Raw genomic sequence first — 17,506 nt, forward strand, 5'->3', positions numbered from 1 at the left:
AGTTTTTCAATATAGCAACTGCACATTTTAACCAGAGTATTTCTATGCACTTATTTATCTTGTGTCATTATCGTGCATTTTTGTTTTTATATTTTTATGCAATACACTTGAGGTATTTATTATATATTCCCTTGAGCGGGCAGAAAATATTGGCATTTAAACGTGTGTGTTTACTCTTCTTTAAATAGGCGAGAGCTGTATGATAACCACAGTTGATCAAATCATTTCTGCTCTGTGAATCTGCATGCCCTTCTGGAAGTTAGACTTTCTGTTGTTGGCTGCTATGTGTGTGTGTGCCAGGGCTCTTGGCAGTGTCTGCACCTGTTGGCAGCAGGCAGGACCCTCCTGGCAAGGCCGGCAAAAATTGTGCGATGCTCTTGTACAAGTGCAGAGGAGATTGCTGCTACAGCACGGCAACATGGCGGCCACGCTTCGCTTCCCGCTGCGGTCGGCCAGTGTTTCCATTTCAGGCCGAAGAGAAAAGGGGGAACGTCGTAGCTGCACAATGCATTTGTGATGTTTTTGATGTCGAAATCAACATTTCAGCATCGATGATGGTGTCTGTAGTGCTGCGTGCTGTTAGAGTATGGCACAAGCAACGGCAGCATGGATTTGGTTTCTACAAAGTGTGGACCTTGTAAGTCACTTTGGATCAAATCACCTGTCAAATGTGTGAATTTAAATAACAATCAATAGATTGCTAAATTAAAACACATTGATTGAAGATAGAATGAACTGAAACCTGGACAAACCTATAAAAAAATATGTTATTTAATTACAGAAGTAATATGATATTGGCTTACACAAATGAATTGATTTCCATAATAAATCCATGTTTCAAACAGTGTAGCCTCAATGTTAAACTTCTGTATTATAAAGCTGGCCATAAGTTTTGACCTAAGAGCTACACTGTACTTGTTACGCCACCCACTGTGTTGTGCAAGGACTGAACAGATCTCGAAACAGCAAAAGCAACCTTTGTGCAAATCCGCATCAACTCCGGAAACGGGTATAGCGCCTGTGTGCACATGACATATCAGATGAATTGATATGTAGGGAACAACACCGAAAGCTTTAAGAACCTTAAACATAATTTTGTTTAAATTATGTACTATATGCTGTACATTATGCGGTCATTAACCCCTTAGAAGTCATTAATTTCTTTGACATCGCCCAAGCTTACATTTCCTGTTTTGCACATTTTTTAAACAGTGATGCTTGTTTTGTAGTTCACCATTTGCTTTTCATATAGGTTTATTACCTTCAATTTCATGTCTATACATGTTACACACCCTGTTATTAAAAAACTTTAACTAGCTCCACTGTAATTAATTATTGGGGCTATTAGTCATTTTAATTGTAGATGCTGGCTTGGGCATGTACGTGGTTACCTTTAAACCAGACCCAAGATTTTTGTAATTAAATAAGTGATATATGCCAGATTTTATCTCGCTTATAACTACATACAGTGGGAAAAGCAAAACGCATATACATATAATGTATCTTCTTATATAGCCTACATAAATGTTTTGTTAGATAAATAAAAAATGCCATGCATGCATGATTAAATGTACTAATGTGTTATTTAATATTTTGCATGCTATCCTACTGTATACACTATAGTGGGCAAACATTGGGCTGGGTTTCAAAGCCATTTTAACCATTTATGGTATGGTGTAAGCCAGACCACTGTGGGTGACTACCTTTGACCCATAATTATTTACGAGTGCCAGGTTTATAGATAGATTATAGCAAGTGCCATATTGCAGAGAAAAGATGTGCTTCTCTTATAAAATACATCGTTTTGATATATTAGTGTAAAAAAACTTTTTTTGCATTTTTAAATTGTTTATTAAAGAGTCATTATGACAAACAGCTTTGCTTTTGTTTGTGTAACCAACATAATGTTTATAGATCAAATTGCATATGCACATTTTCATTTCTCACTAAAGTATTGTAAATATTCGTTATGTAAATTTACGTAGGCTAATCATTTATCTTCAAAGGTTAGGTTGCCATATCGTTGAATAATCCTTATTTAATTATTATTAAATATAATAATTAATATTGCGTCGTATTTACCGAAATTAGATCTTTGTGCAGAAAGTGAATTGGTCGTTTGCTGTCACCTGTGTGTGTCTGTAGGTGTGTGCGTAATCGTGTGTGTGTGTTGTGCACCAGCATCGCTGACAGATGGCGCGTCATTTTGCAATAAGAATTATTGTACGACTCTTGGAGGCTTTTCGCAACTTTTTTAGGCATTGTCTTATTATAAAACTATGAAGATATTATCAGACTGGTCAAGACGATCTGTATGATCCGAAATATAAGGATGCTTACATTTATATCCCGATTTTAACGGTAAACTGATCATTAACATCGTGCATCCCACCAGGATCGAAATCTACACGGTGCACCCGCAAAAAATGTTTAATCTTATATCTACCGCACGTGAAAAGTGTAATGCACACACAGAAACGCATTAGACTGGTGTGTTAATGCCCATATTGCTGTATATTCTGACAGCATCAGCTCCAGTTTGCGAAACAAACACCCATTTTTATTCTAGCAACAGCACTGCGTGTTTTTCTCTATGCATATGTGTGTAAAGGTGTGTATTAATGTGCTATTGTTATTAGTATTAAATAATGAATGCAGAACCGCGTCACTTTAATCCAGGTGATTAAAAATTCCTGCGCGCTTAGATATCCACCACAACCATCATCATCATCCTCATCTCTCTTCTGGATTTTTTTTCGCCGGCACTTTTACTTTATTTTCGCGTCTATCCTCCTTCAGGACATCGGCCGACACGGAGGACTCGAGATCCGCCTTAAATCGCGTCGTTTAGGAGGTTTATTCGCCTGTAGAGATGAGGAACGCGGCGAGGGGAGGGATGAGTCAATGCAACTAATAATTTAATGGGGACAGAGCGAGAGAGAGAGAGAGAGACAGGCAGAGAGAGAGAGCAAGAGAGAGAGAGACTCGCACACAGAGAACAGAAGGGAAAGAGAAAGAAACGGACCGAACGCGAATGTTACAAATGTTACGCGCGGAAGATACAATGTAGCGCTAATGTGTGTCAGGAATGTTCGGAACGCTTTGTTGTTACATTCGACGCGCGAAAGTGTATCGCGGACTTTTAAAGCGGCTTTCTGGGATCCGCATATCGAGCAGCATCGGCTTGAGATGAGCAGGCAGGTCGCCGTGGCTTCGCGCGGTTGTTTGGACAGATGAGAGGCGATTTACACGCGTTTTGTTTTCCTGTACGCTTGTGTTATTAAAGCGAAATGGGATGTATAGGGAAGGCTGGCGGTTACTTTTGTTTTTAAGGATTATTTTGCGCACAGAACGGGCGATTGTCCCGGTGGATGTTCCCCGCGGTCGCCTATAAACTCTATTGAACTCTATCGTTGCAGAAAAGCATCTGCACTTTCCTTTAGATATCTTGAAATTTTAAAGTAGACTTTGCGGGTCATGTATTTATAGTTGTAAATCTATTAGCCTGTGTGCCAGAATTAGTGACTTCATCTGTGATATTAGGGTCTTCGGTGCATGGGAAAACTGAAAGTTTCGTATGTTAAAGATTAGTTTTTATTTTGAGGATTTTGATGAGTGTTGTCAAATTAAAGTGAATCAAAACTTCTGCTAAAACTTGAAGGCGCTGTTCATCTCTTATATGCTCCTCTTAAAGTGGTGAGTTGTGACTGATTTATCGCTGCTTTGTTATCTTTTCATTTAAAGGGTTGCAATGTTTTTTTCTGCTTTTATTAAGTCCAAAACAAGATAAAAAATGTTGTGCATGCCTGCAAAGTAGGATTGTTTTGTGATTATTTGATCCCATTATATAGACTGAAAAAAATCATGTGTTTCATAAATTAAAATAATCCTGCAGTCAGATCTATATGTCTACTTACATACCTGTTAATTTGTTCTCAAATGAAGTCACAGGAGTTCACACTTTTGTTTTGTGCTGTGGAATTTATTGTTGCATGTCTGATGTCTCGTTTGGCCTGTTTGATGAAATCTAACACTGTCTGTCATGCTGTCTGGTACAGCGTTCGCTTATCACTCTGAATGTGACGTTGAGACAAGTGCACTTCCCTTTTCTTGTAATCCTGGATAATACAAGGTCTCTCCTTTGTTATCTTTTCAGAGAAACCTTTAAAAAGGTGTCATTGAATTTAAACACCTGTGAGTAACTTGTAACCAAAAATGCCATACCACACTTTATTTTACTCTTTTGTACATGAGGAATTTATGGTCGTGAGGTTGAATAGCACGAGGTTTAATACTCTGAATATTTGGCAGCTCGTTCGACTTGTCATCACTAAAGTGCACAAAAACTAGCTTGTTTGCTCTGCACATGGGATTAGACATATACATAATACATGCTTTAAAGTGATAGTACATGAAACATTGAAATGTCAAATCAGGCCTAATGTTACATGGCATTTGCACTGAAAATGTATTAATTACTATTTTTTTATATATATATATATCCAGGAAATCTCCTCTTCAGTTTTTTTTTTTCTAAAAGTCCTAACCTGGTTTTTCTCTTTAGGTGATCGTGAGTAGTGGTGCTGAGAACCATGGATCATCTCAGCGAAACTTGTCTGGGGAAGGAGAACTGTGAGATGGTCAACAATATGAATGACACCAAGGCCCCTCCCGCTAAACTGGCCCGCCTGGAACAGAATGGAAGCCCGCTTGGCCGATCTCGTCTGGGTAGCACTGGCACAAAACTCGCTGGTGTGCCCTTCAAACCCTCTGGACATCACCTGAAGACCTGCCACAAGAGGGGTGAGTGTTGTTTTTTTATTTACGCAGGCTCTGAACCAGGAGTGGTGTGATACGATTCAGCGACACATGAATGTTGATCAAGACGTTTTTTGATCCTAGACTTTCTATACAGTAGATATTTGCCACATCACTAGTTCAACACAATGTTCGTTGGAGAGATTTAAAGTTTAGCTCTTATGCCTAGTTGGAAAACATTTGCCGTTGTATTGTCTCTCCAAGTAAATTTGTAATGCTTTTTATATTTGTAAAGGATTTCTATAGGTGGCAGATTTGACCAATTCCCCGTAAAACTGCTGCAGATATCTGCAGTTTATGTTTAAGGAAATAACGCTTTCGCTATATCCACCGGTATCAGCTATTCTCGGTCCTGGAATGCGTTCTATAGCTCTCTGGATAACAACTATTATTATTTATGATAAATACAGAACTTTGCCGAGTACTTTGGAGGCTACAGTATTCATTGTTTCAGCTGAATAATATTTACCATGGGCTTTTCTCAGCTCTGCGAAAACAAAGCGTGTATTGATCCCAAAATGAACCGACACAGCAGTCTTTATTGTTAGATCTTTATCTATTAAAAATGGAAAACGCTTCGGTTCAGCACATTCCTTGGCATCTGGTTATGATTACCCTATTTATCGATTGTTTTCCAGAAAACGGTCGCATACTTAAGCAGCTGCGACCGTGAGGTATGATTTATGACGATATTACCGCCATACTCCGTTAAACCTTGTAAAAACAAAGTTCCCGGGTCAAAAAGATCAAGAAGTTCCTGAAATCTCATCACTGGAGTGTTGCAGCTGGCTGGTATTATGTGATATTTGCACAGTAAACCCTAACACATGACGGCTTTGGACTGAGATTCTTCGCTTCTTCCTGATAGCGGCGAGCTGTTTACACAGACTCGTTAAACCTCAGGGCTGTAAGGTACATTGGGAGCCGCAGCATTGCATCATGGGAAGGGTTTTGGGATGTGCCTGAAGATGTAATCTAATGCGATTTGAGCACCTTAACAATAAAATAAACCGCCAAACCCTGAAGAGCTGTAACCTTTTAGCGTGCTAAAAACATAATCTTGGCTTCTCATTTTATTGTAAACATTACAATGCTTGTTTATTGTGATACTGTGATAATATTTAATTAATGGATTACAACGATTGATTTAGAGGTGCTTGCTTCTGTATTTCTCATGAGTTTTTTTTTAATACTAAATTTTAAGGCACAGTACTCAGCTATTCAAAAATGAAATTGAACTCCGTAGTTCGATTTTCTTGGTTGGCATGAGGTTGGACTTAAAATAAAGAGCCATATCTATGCACTAGAATATCACAAATTTGGAGGAACGCCCTGGCTACGTCTAGAGCAAAGCATCCAAGCACAGTGACAATGTTGTGCAATGCACCTCTCAGTTTCCTCTGTAAATACATTTGTTGACTTTATGGTTGGCTTATTTGCGAAACATTCTTGGCCTGATATACAGTTTGAGTAATACTGTGATTCTGATTTGATTTTTGTTGCTTGCTGTTGTGCCACACTCTCTCAATGGGGTTGAAGTGTAACACATCCTCTCTGATGTTTTTGCAGGTAACATGCTGCCAGTGTTTTGTGTGGTGGAGCACTACGAGAGCCCGATCGAGTTTGACAGCAAAGAGGAACATGCCGAGTTCGTCCTGGTCAGGAAGGACATGCTCTTCAACCAGCTCATCGAGATGGCCCTGCTCTCGCTCGGTTACTCGCACAGTTCGGCCGCACAGGCTAAAGGTATTTGTCACAATCCAAAACATGTGTATCAGCATGGTAACCTGTCCATTTTCTTGAACGGACTGCAGTTACAGCTATCAAAACGCCAATCAGGTTTCGGTTTTTAAGGTTTTGTGCATGTTGTCCAAAACTGTGATCTCACATCATGAACATTATATTTTTAAGTTTAATTAAAATTTTTATTTTGTGATTTACATAAAATCATCTTACATGTAAGAAAACACTTAGTGAAAATAAATCCTTTATATCTTTAATATTGACTGATTAATGTCATGTCAAAGATTAAAATAATTGATTGTGAAATCAAACTTTGATGCTCCTGATCTCATCATTAGATTAAGATAAGATGGGTTACCATCACACTGATCTTATGCGCATTTTAAAGTATCGCACAAGAAACGAGTGATGGAAATGCCAAATTTCTAATAAAAATCCCTTGAAACACAAAAAAGTTTTTACGCTCGCTTGAGGTGGTTTTTGACTTATGCGAAAAAGAGTGGGAAGATGAAAACGCATTTGCCGAATAAATTCTGATGTAGCGAACATTAAACCCACGTGACTGATCGTCTAGCGCATGGGTGCCCAAACTTTTTCTTACTAAGGGCCAAAAATCAAACCTGACTGAGGGCCGTGGGCCGAAAGTAAATGTTGCTGTGTTATATTAAAATGAAAGTTGCCCTGATTCTCCTAATTTATAATTTAAAAAAAAATGTTTATGCATAAACAAATATTTATGTTTATGCATAACTAATGCATTTCTACTTTTAAAGCTAACTGTTGAAAATAAGAAGGTAACACTTTATTTTGATAGTCCACTTTAGACATTTTACTAATTATAAGTAACTTTGCAACTACATATCAACTACCAATCTTTAGAGAATTAGTAGACTGTCTGCTTAATATCTACTTACACTTTATTGTGATGATATCTCAATAGACAATCAACTGACTATAAGTATCTTTGCAGGTGCATGTCAACGTATTCCACTTACCCAAACCTCTTCCCTAACCCCAACCATTACAGTCTACTAATACTCTAATTAAAGTTAGTTGACGTATAGTTGCAAATTATTGAAAGTTAGTTGACATGTAGTTGCAAAGTTATTTATAGTTAGTAGAATGTCTAAAGTGGACTATCAAAATAAAGTGTAACCAATAAGAAACATTTTGCCAATCATTTAAAAAAGAAAATTTTGTCTGTGTGCCACTGCCTCAACCTCTCCATTATTAGCTTATAGTACCCGAGTTTAAGTTTCGTGATGCATGCTATACACCTTCACGTATGCATGTACATTAAAAAAAATATTCACTTTAAATCCTTGCATTTAATTGTTATTTACATTTTTGTAAAAAAAAATTTTTAAGTTTCTCCCATGGCATGATGAGCCAAATTTAAGGTCATTGTGGGCACTAGTTTGGGCACCTCTGGTATATTCCCTGTATCAGCTGACGTTGTCTTGCCCATATATGGGTCTCGTTGTCGTCGCAATGCCCTTACTGCTAGTGCATGCATCAAAAATGCTGCATTTCTTTTTCTGTGCACAGTTATAAGTTTAGCAACTACAAGCTGCACTACTAGTAAATTTATAACTTGCCCAATCGTAACTAAATGCAGTCCTGTCTCTATTTTCTAAGCGTGGTCAGTCGCTCGAAAACTTGATTTGCATTTGTTTGTTTTTCATTTTTTGCGTTAACCCAGCTATAGACACGGTCACATTTGCTTTCTATTCTGTCTAGCTGTATTTCTATTCCTAATGCACATCCGTAGTCAACTAGTTGTTACTAGCCGTTTATGAAAATATGCCCATTGCACGTCCTCAGCATTACACCTTTATTTCCAGAGCGATCGTTCATACATTTTGCTCTTAGATCAGATTCATGAGTCATAAAACGGCAGGCAGATGCTCGGATATTTTTGGAGGCCAAAGAGAGATATTTTTGGAGCGATTTGTTGGCTACGTTCTGGTAGTTCATGGATGCTTGTGATCGGGCTGACCCAGCGCCGGGTGCAGAGAGGATTGTGGGTAGAGGAACACACAGGTGCACCTCTGGCTCGACTGCACTCTCACACTGTAATCACACGTCTCTCGATGGGAACAAGTGTGGAGGTGGGCCTGCAGTTTCTAATTGCTCTCCTAATAGAGCTGGGGTCTATTTTAAGACCTGTAGCCTTCGGCCTGTAATTTATTGCTGGCTGTCCATCATAGTTTTCTTTAGATCTTCTAGATTGTTGCTTATTTTCTTTCGCTCATTTAGTGTCAATAAAAAGAAGAATGATGTTTACTTAAAAGAGTGAAAATCAACTATATTAAAGCTCATATTAACATGTACCATGCTATTACTGTACAGTATACTATGGGAAGACCATGGCTGTTTTCCAAAACCTAGTGAAGTTTTCTACCTACATAGGCGGCAACTAGGGCTGTGCAATTAATCTTTTTTTTTTTTTCAATTTACATTTTTGATTCAAACAATTACAAAAGATAGATCGATGTAAAACAATTATTGTGCAATTATAAATTGCGTGCTGGTGGACTGATGTGTTTGTTAGGCATGTCAAAGGCACCACTGCTTTGACACATGTAACACTTACTAAATAAAAAGGCTAAATAAATTAATGATATCAAAGTCACTGAGTAATTGTGAATATGATTTTTACAAAAATAACCGTAATTATGATTTTGCTGGTAATCGAGCAGCCCTATAGCAGCAACTTACTGTATACAAATAGGACATTTCATGCAAAGCAAACGGAAAACTTAGTGTTTGGTGTTGGCATTGCTAAGCTGCGAACATATACTGAGATGCATCAAAGCATCAAAACAGCACTTGCAAATAGTTTTTGGTATTTAAAGCTTTTGTTTTGTCTGCCTTTTTTGTCTGCCTTGAGATTGTTTGCAGTATTGCCACTGCAATACTTAAATGTGTTATTTTCAAATGTCTGCGTATACAAACAACTTTTCAACTGGATACACATTTTATTTTTAAGCAATATATAACATGTATTCCAGGTAAAAAAAGCATTTTAATTATAATTATTTTTTCAAAAAAATTATTTTTGTAGTATATATTAAATACAGTATAAACATCAAATCAATGACATGACTTAATAATGTAATTAATTTTGTGTAAATTTTAGTGGTTTTAAAATCTTGACTCCTTATAATTGTCAGTGAATGTCACAATGCATTATCTTTGAATTTGACTGAACCGATCTCAGACAGAACAGTCTTTTAATAAAATACTGCATTAAAATGCTGTCTACATAGGCATTGAATTAGATTTTGAACACCATCACGATTTCAGCAAGCAATAGCTGTCATTTCATCGTCTAGGTTAACTATAGACCCGATATAGTCTGGATATGCATAACCCACTTCTCTCCAAAATAAAATTTAATTTGGTTACAATTTGGTAAAATAGCAAAGGTGTTTGCTTTCATTTATTTATTTAATTTTATTTTTGGGCTCTGTTTAGACAAAAATGTTTTACTGACAGCCCAAATACTGCCTCGTTTCAGCCTAGACATCTGTGCTGTGTTTGGACGACCATTGGACGTCTTTTAAAAAGAAATTTTCATGATTTCTCAATTCCAGTCCCCAGAATGCTTTTTTATATGTCTCTCTATGTAAAAATCATTTGAGTCAACTCATTAGGTCTTTCATAAATGGCTTGTTTGACTTGATCAGTGTGTAACATCACAGTACCACGTAAGAGATTTAAAAGCATACAAAGTTCTTGCAACGCTCTCCTGGTATCGTGATGTCACACGCCGATCGGTTTGCGCAGCACCGTTGAAGTCAAACAAGCATGATGTTGTAGACACTAATGAGCTGATAAGTTGAATCAGGTGTTTTATGTAGGGAGTCATCTAAAACGTTCTGGAGGGGTGGGCATGTGGATTTCAATTGAGAAACGCTTGTATACATCAAAGTACCATCTGTAATACCCTGTCTGTGGTTTACCTGTGTTTAACTGTGTGGTGAATGTTCCCTGACCACAGGTATGATTCAGGTGGGCAAGTGGAACCCCGTACCGCTTTCCTACGTGACCGATGCGCCCGACGCCACAGTGGCAGACATGTTACAGGATGTGTACCATGTGGTCACGCTGAAAATCCAGCTTCACAGGTCAGTGTTTCCCGTAGACTGAAGCCACAACACAACAGAGCACAGACGCCACATACAGTGCTTTTTTCCCACAAGCCTCTGCTGTGGGCAGATACAGACAATACCTCTTCCTTTCTCTGTCTGCATCCATATACTTCAGTCTGCGTATCACTTCCGTTGAAGGCCATGTCGTTGTTTTGCTTTTAAAGTGTTTGAAGTCTGTACCGAGACTGTCAATGTTCTTTTAATCTATTTATAAATGACATAATGTGAAACTTAAATTGTTTAAATTGTTATAATTATTTTTATTTTGGAGTTTTAATGAGATGCTTAAAGGCGGGGTGCATGATCTCTGAAAGCCAATGATTATATTTTAAACCACCTAAACAAACACGCCCCTACCCCAATAGAATCTGGACCTTCTTTTGATAGACCCGCCCCACACATACGCATCCCAGGCTACGATGTCGTTTAGTAGACACACCCCTTACTGCTGATTGGCTACGAGTGTGTTTTGTTAGTCAGCCTGACTTCCTTTTCCAAAGTGTTTTTCAAAAATCACGCACCCCGCCTTTAAAGAGTGTACTGACCAGTGGCGGCCGGTGACTTCTTTTTTCGAGGGCGCTCGATGCGAAGTTCGTAACAACATGTATGTAGCCCGTCATGTGTGTGTGGTGTGTAATTTCAAAATATGTGCTCTGCGTGTCGAGAGATCCTGTGTACATCACGTGTCTTGTCAAAATAAGTGCCTGCTGCAAATGCGTCTAAAGGGTTAATGATAAAGGAGACGCTCGCGTTTGCCAGATACTCGCATGATCTGTGTAATCAGAGTTTACTGTTAAGGAAGTGTCTTGCGTGTAAACTTATTTTGGCACTTATTTTGACAAATCACGTGATGCACATGGTTCACATGATGCAACAAACACATATTTTGAAAATGCAAGCAACACACATGACACTATAAACATATATTTTGAATTAGCGCCCCTCGGATAAGTAGTCACGAGCCGCCACTGGTACTGACTATTTGTTAACATAATCCAATAGCATTGTGCCTACAGTATATGATATCAGCAGCAGTTGTTTTAATAGATAATAGATTATAAACAAAAGTACTATGTGAAATAACATGCACTGATTTATTGTAGACAGTAAGGGTCAGTATTCATGTTAGACATTAACATTGAACAAATGACACGAGTCACCTTTAATGTTTTGCGCATTAGTGATGCATAAGGCCGTCAGACGTCTCCGGCTGTTCTTTGCATTGGGTATTGCGATATTTTCTTGGCAGTGTGCCGTTTATTGCATCCTATTGAACAAGCGTTCATTAATGGCACCCTGAATGCAGCTGTGTTTTCACCGCCGCCCTTTTTTCGAACGCGCATACAGAAATGCTCCGAATGCTGGATTTTTCATAAAGTATTTAGATGCTGGACATTTTTAATGCATCCAGCATCAAAATCGAAAACACCTTCATTTTTTTTGTGCGAGAACATCAAAGCGATAAGGTGGAGGTAGCGTGGAATAATAGTCGCCACATGCAGCTGATGTATAATTCATGCATCAATACAGCAGATGTGTTGTATAAAGTAATTAACTAATCAGAACAATCAGGAGAGAGAGAGAGAGAGAGAGAGAGACTCCAGATGCATCTGCTGCGTGCGCCAAATGAAATCTGTCTGTCTTGCAGGGACGCTTGCAGCAGGAATGGATAGCCTAGTTCTCAATGTCCCTAACTCTCTCTCTCTTCTTCTTTGTCTTCTGTCTTTCTCTGTGTCTCTCGACCTTTCCCTCTCTGCAGTTGCCCTAAACTAGAAGACCTTCCACCAGAGCAGTGGACCCACTCTACAGTAAGAAATGCCCTCAAGGAGTTACTCAAAGACATGAACCAGAGCTCTTTGGCAAAAGAATGTCCCTTATCACAGGTGCTGGAGCCTTCCACATCTAGTTGCCAAGATTGCGAGTGTCCCTTTTCAAATGCCCAGAGTTTGATAGAGTGGAAATGGACAGAATTGCCATAGATATCCAAATCGATAGCCATTGTCATCCTTGTAGATTAATGCACTTTATTTTTCTGCTGCTTTTAGCGAGGTTGTTGTTATGGATGTGGGGTATTGTTGGGTAAACAATGGATGAACCGCAGTGATCTTGATAATGCATTTCAGGATACGGCAAATCTTATCCAAACCGGGTAAGACTGTGGCCGTGTATTTTACAGAAAGAATTAACAAATTATGTTTTCCTTGAAGAAAATTAAGCCTAATTTTAGGACCATGTTGATCTCATGACAGTTAAGCACAATTTTCACCTCAATTTTTCATTAGCGTGACATAAAAATATATTTAATTAATAAACTATTTATACATCGTGACATTAAATGCAAGATGCCAAATGATTTATAGGTTAAGTATTGTATTAAGATGTTGTGAGAAGGTCTTTAATTTTCTTCTACGCAAAACATAATTTTTATTTTATTGTGACCTGGACTTGTTTATACTGTATGTAGCCAGTCCTTGCAGAAAAACGCTGAGTTTTTTTGTGATCCTGCGGAACGTTTTCTTAAAAAATGCGATGGAATATGGGGTATATAAATGCAATTTTATGCGATAAAATTGCTGGAACTTGCAAAAACTTTTTGCATGGTGTTCACATCACATAATCACGTCACTTTATAACATTCCCATGGCAACAGTGGGCATGGCTGCGCTTGTGTGAAGTAAATGCAACATTTTTCAACTTTCTGGGAAGAAATATGCGATTTTTGCTACGAAAATGCGGGGATTATGAAATCATACAAGCCCCGAATATTTTGCGCATGCAAATCTGCAATTTATGCTGCGAAAGTGCAGCATATTTGAAAAAATGCGCCCCCCTCATAAATATGTGGACTTTGGCTGATTATGCATTGAATCATGCGATCGCATACTCACGTTTTTCTGGATGGACTGTGAAGCATCCATTGCATTAGCAGCACAAAAGATTATAAGTTTGATTCACAGGAATCATGCATATTTTTGCTACGAAAATGTGGGGATTATGAAATCATGCAAGCACTAAATATTTTGCGCATGGAAATCTGCAATTTATGATGCGAAAGTGCAGCATATTTGAAAAAAGGCGCCCCCCGCATAAATATGCAGACTTTGGCTGATTATGCATTGAATCATGCGATCGCATACTCACGTTTTTCTGGAGGGACTATGTAGCATGCATTGCATTAGCAGCGCAAAAGATTATAAGTTCGATTCGCAGGAATCATGCATATTTTTGCTACGAAAATGCGGGGATTATGAAATCATGCAAGCCCCGCATATTTTGCGCACGAAAATCTGCAATTTATGCTGCGAAAGTGCAGCGTACTTGAAAAAATCCGGCCCCCGCATAGATATGCTGAATTTTGCTGATTATGCGTTGAATCATGTGATCGCATAATCACGTTTTTCTGGAGGGAGTGTGTAGCATGCATTGCATTAGCAGCGCAAAAGATTATAAGTTCGATTCACAGGAATCATGCATATTTTTGCTACGAAAATGTGGGGATTATGAAATCATGCAAGCCCCGAATATTTTGCGCACGGAAATCTGTAATTTATGATGCGAAAGTGCAGCACATTTGAAAAAATGCGGCCCCCCCGCATAAATATGAGGACTTTGGCTGATTATGCGTTGAATCATGCGATTGCATAATCGCATTTTTCTGAATGGACTGTGTAGCATGCATTGCATTAGCAGCGCAAAAGATTATAAGTTTGATTAGCAGGAATCATGCATATTTTTGCTACGAAAATGCGGGGATTATGAAATCATGCAAGCCCCGCATATTTTGCGCACGAAAATCTGCAATTTATGATGCGAAAGTGCAGCACATTTGAAAAAATGTGGCCCCCCGCATAAATATGCGGACTTTTGGCTGATTATGCGTTGAATCATGCAATCGCATAATCGCATTTTTCTAGATGGACTGTGTAGCATGCATTGCATTAGCAGCGCAAAAGATTATAAGTTCGATTCGCAGGAATCATGCATATTTTTGCTACGAAAATGTGGGGATTATGAAATCATGCAAGCCCCGCATATTTTGCGCACGAAAATCTGCAATTTATGATGCGAAAGTGCAGCGCATTTGAATAAATGTGCCCCCCCCCCGCATAAATATGCGGACTTTGGCTGATTATGTGTTGAATCATGCGATTGCATAATCGCATTTTTCTGGATGGACTGTGTAGCATGCATTGCATTAGCAGTGCAAAAGATTATAAGTTTAATTCCCAGGAATCATGCATATTTTTGCTACGAAAATGCGGGGATTATGAAATCATGCAAGCCCCGCATATTTTGCGCACGAAAATCTGCAATTTATGATGCGAAAGTGCAGCGCATTTGAAAAAATGTGGCCCCCCGCATAAATATGCGGACTTTTGGCTGATTATGCGTTGAATCATGCGATCGCATAGAGACAGAGCGTCGATATGCAAATTTGAAAACCACGCCCACCGGGGGGGAAAACAATCCAACCGTCTCCATTGACTTTGTATTGCGAGAGGCTGCCTCCTTGTCATTTCTGGCTTATAACAAAAAACAGAATAATGCCTAAAAGCTGCTGTGTGACAATATGTACAGCTAACAAGCCAAAGAACCCAGAAATAAGTTTTTATAAGCTGTCGAGCCGTAAAACCCAGCTTTTAAGGAGAATAAAGTGGATCGCCGACTACGTTTCCCCCTAGTGGACGCAGTTCTACTAATAGAAGTACTATGAAAAGTTGCCTGTTTTCACTTTTGTTTCTTTAAACGCTCGTTTTATGAGGTCGACAGCTTAAAAAAAACTTATTTCTGGGTTTTTTGGCTTTTTAGCTGTACACCTTGTCACACAGCAGCTTTTATGTATTATTCTGTTTTTAATTTTAATCTGTAAATAAGTTTTTATAAGCTGTCGACCCCAAAAACGAGCGTTTAAAGACACAAAAATGGAAACAGGCAACTTTTCATAGTAATACTATTAGTAGAACTGCGTCCAATAGGGGGAAACGTAGTCGGCAATCCACTTTATTCTCCTTAAAGACAGGGTTTTACGGCTCGACAGCTTATAAAAACTTATTTCTGGGTTCTTTGGCTTGTTAGCTGTAGATATTGTCACACAGCAGTTTTTAGGCATTATTCTGTTTTTTGTTATAAGCCAGAAATGACAAGGAGGCAGCCTCTCGCAATACAAAGTCAATGGAGACGGTTGGATTGTTTTCCCCCCCGGTGGGCGTGGTTTTCAGGTTATGACGCGCGGCGCTCTGTCTCTATAATCGCATTTTTCTAGATGGACTATGTAGCATGCATTGCATTAGCAGCGCAAAAGATTATAAGTTTGATTCGCAGGAATCATGCATATTTTTGCTACGAAAATGTGGGGATTATGAAATCATGCAAGCCCCGCATATTTTGCGCACGGAAATCTGCAATTTATGCTGCGAAAGTGCAGCGTATTTGAAAAAAATGCGCCCCCCCACATAAATATGCTGACTTTGGCTGATTATGCATTGAATCATGCGATCGCATAATCACGTTTTTCTGGATGGACTGTGTAGCATGCATTGCATTAGCAGCGCAAAAGATTATAAGTTTGATTCGCAGCAATCATGCATATTTTTGCTACGAAAATGCGGGGATTATGAAATCATGCAAGCCCCGCATATTTTGCGCACGAAAATCTGCAATTTATGATGCGAAAGTGCAGCTCATTTGAATAAATGCGGCCCCTCGCATATATATGGACTTTGGCTGATTATGCGTTGAATCATGCGATCGCATATTCGCGTTTTTCTGGAGGGACAGTGTAGCATGCATTGCATTAGCAGCGCAAAAGATTATAAGTTCATTCCCCGGAAACACGCATACTGGTCAAATATATATCTTGAATGCAATGTAGGTTAGTTGCTTTAGATAAAAGTGTCCGTCATATGAATACATGTAAAAATGTTAATGTGTTTATGAGTTTCGCTGACTCAAAGCAGAAGAATGGTTGAAATGTTTGAGCGGTTTTATTGTTGGAGAAACGGTAGTGTATTTCAGCTCATTCTTTACGTGCAGGTGTATGTGTGTGTTTGGAGCTGTGGAGAGCAGTGATGTAAAGAGTCCCAGGGTGCTGTTCAGTCAGCACAGGGGCCGGGCTGCTCCACATCTCTCTAATCACTCTGTTTACAGTCCATATGTGAGCTATTCCCACTGAGCGCCGGCCCGGTACTTACACTGAATTAAAGCCCCGCTCGCATGCTGCAGGCTGGGCGGCCCGCGCATGTGCTGCAATTTTTGGATGAGGGGGGAGTTTTCCTCTTTTGTTGTTTTAGATTCTCTCACTGGCATGAAAGTGGGAGCATCGCTGTGAAAAGTTGCCTGTTTTCACTTTTGTTTCTTTAAACGCTCGTTTTATGAGGTCGACAGCTTAAAAAAAACTTATTTCTGGGTTTTTTGGCTTTTTAGCTGTACACCTTGTCACACAGCAGCTTTTATGTATTATTCTGTTTTTAATTTTAATCTGTAAATAAGTTTTTATAAGCTGTCGACCCCAAAAACGAGCGTTTAAAGACACAAAAATGGAAACAGGCAACTTTTCATAGTAATACTATTAGTAGAACTGCGTCCAATAGGGGGAAACGTAGTCGGCAATCCACTTTATTCTCCTTAAAGACAGGGTTTTACGGCTCGACAGCTTATAAAAACTTATTTCTGGGTTCTTTGGCTTGTTAGCTGTAGATATTGTCACACAGCGGTTTTTAGGCATTATTCTGTTTTTTGTTATAAGCCAGAAATGACAAGGAGGCAGCCTCTCGCAATACAAAGTCAAT

At 38.9% G+C, this 17,506-nt stretch overlaps 1 protein-coding gene across 5 annotated transcripts in view; it reads left to right on the forward strand.

The window, feature by feature from the left end:
- Nucleotides 1-17,506, forward strand: part of satb1b (SATB homeobox 1b) — a 65,041-nt gene that overhangs the window by 5,517 nt on the left and 42,018 nt on the right. For 2 of the 5 annotated variants that reach the window (XM_065298921.1, XM_065298924.1), the window contains exons 2-5: nt 4,565-4,803; nt 6,388-6,564; nt 10,568-10,694; nt 12,478-12,601. In XM_065298921.1, the coding sequence (XP_065154993.1) occupies nt 4,593-4,803; nt 6,388-6,564; nt 10,568-10,694; nt 12,478-12,601 (639 nt within the window). In that variant the 5' untranslated portion in view covers nt 4,565-4,592. Of the gene's footprint in view, nt 1-2,821; nt 3,697-4,564; nt 4,804-6,387; nt 6,565-10,567; nt 10,695-12,477; nt 12,602-17,506 lie in introns of those variants that run through there. The other 3 variants (XM_065298923.1, XM_065298925.1, XM_065298922.2) reach the window with 2 other exon arrangements.

Source organism: Paramisgurnus dabryanus, chromosome 13, assembly GCF_030506205.2.
Source record: "Paramisgurnus dabryanus chromosome 13, PD_genome_1.1, whole genome shotgun sequence".
Lineage (NCBI taxonomy): Eukaryota > Metazoa > Chordata > Actinopteri > Cypriniformes > Cobitidae > Paramisgurnus > Paramisgurnus dabryanus.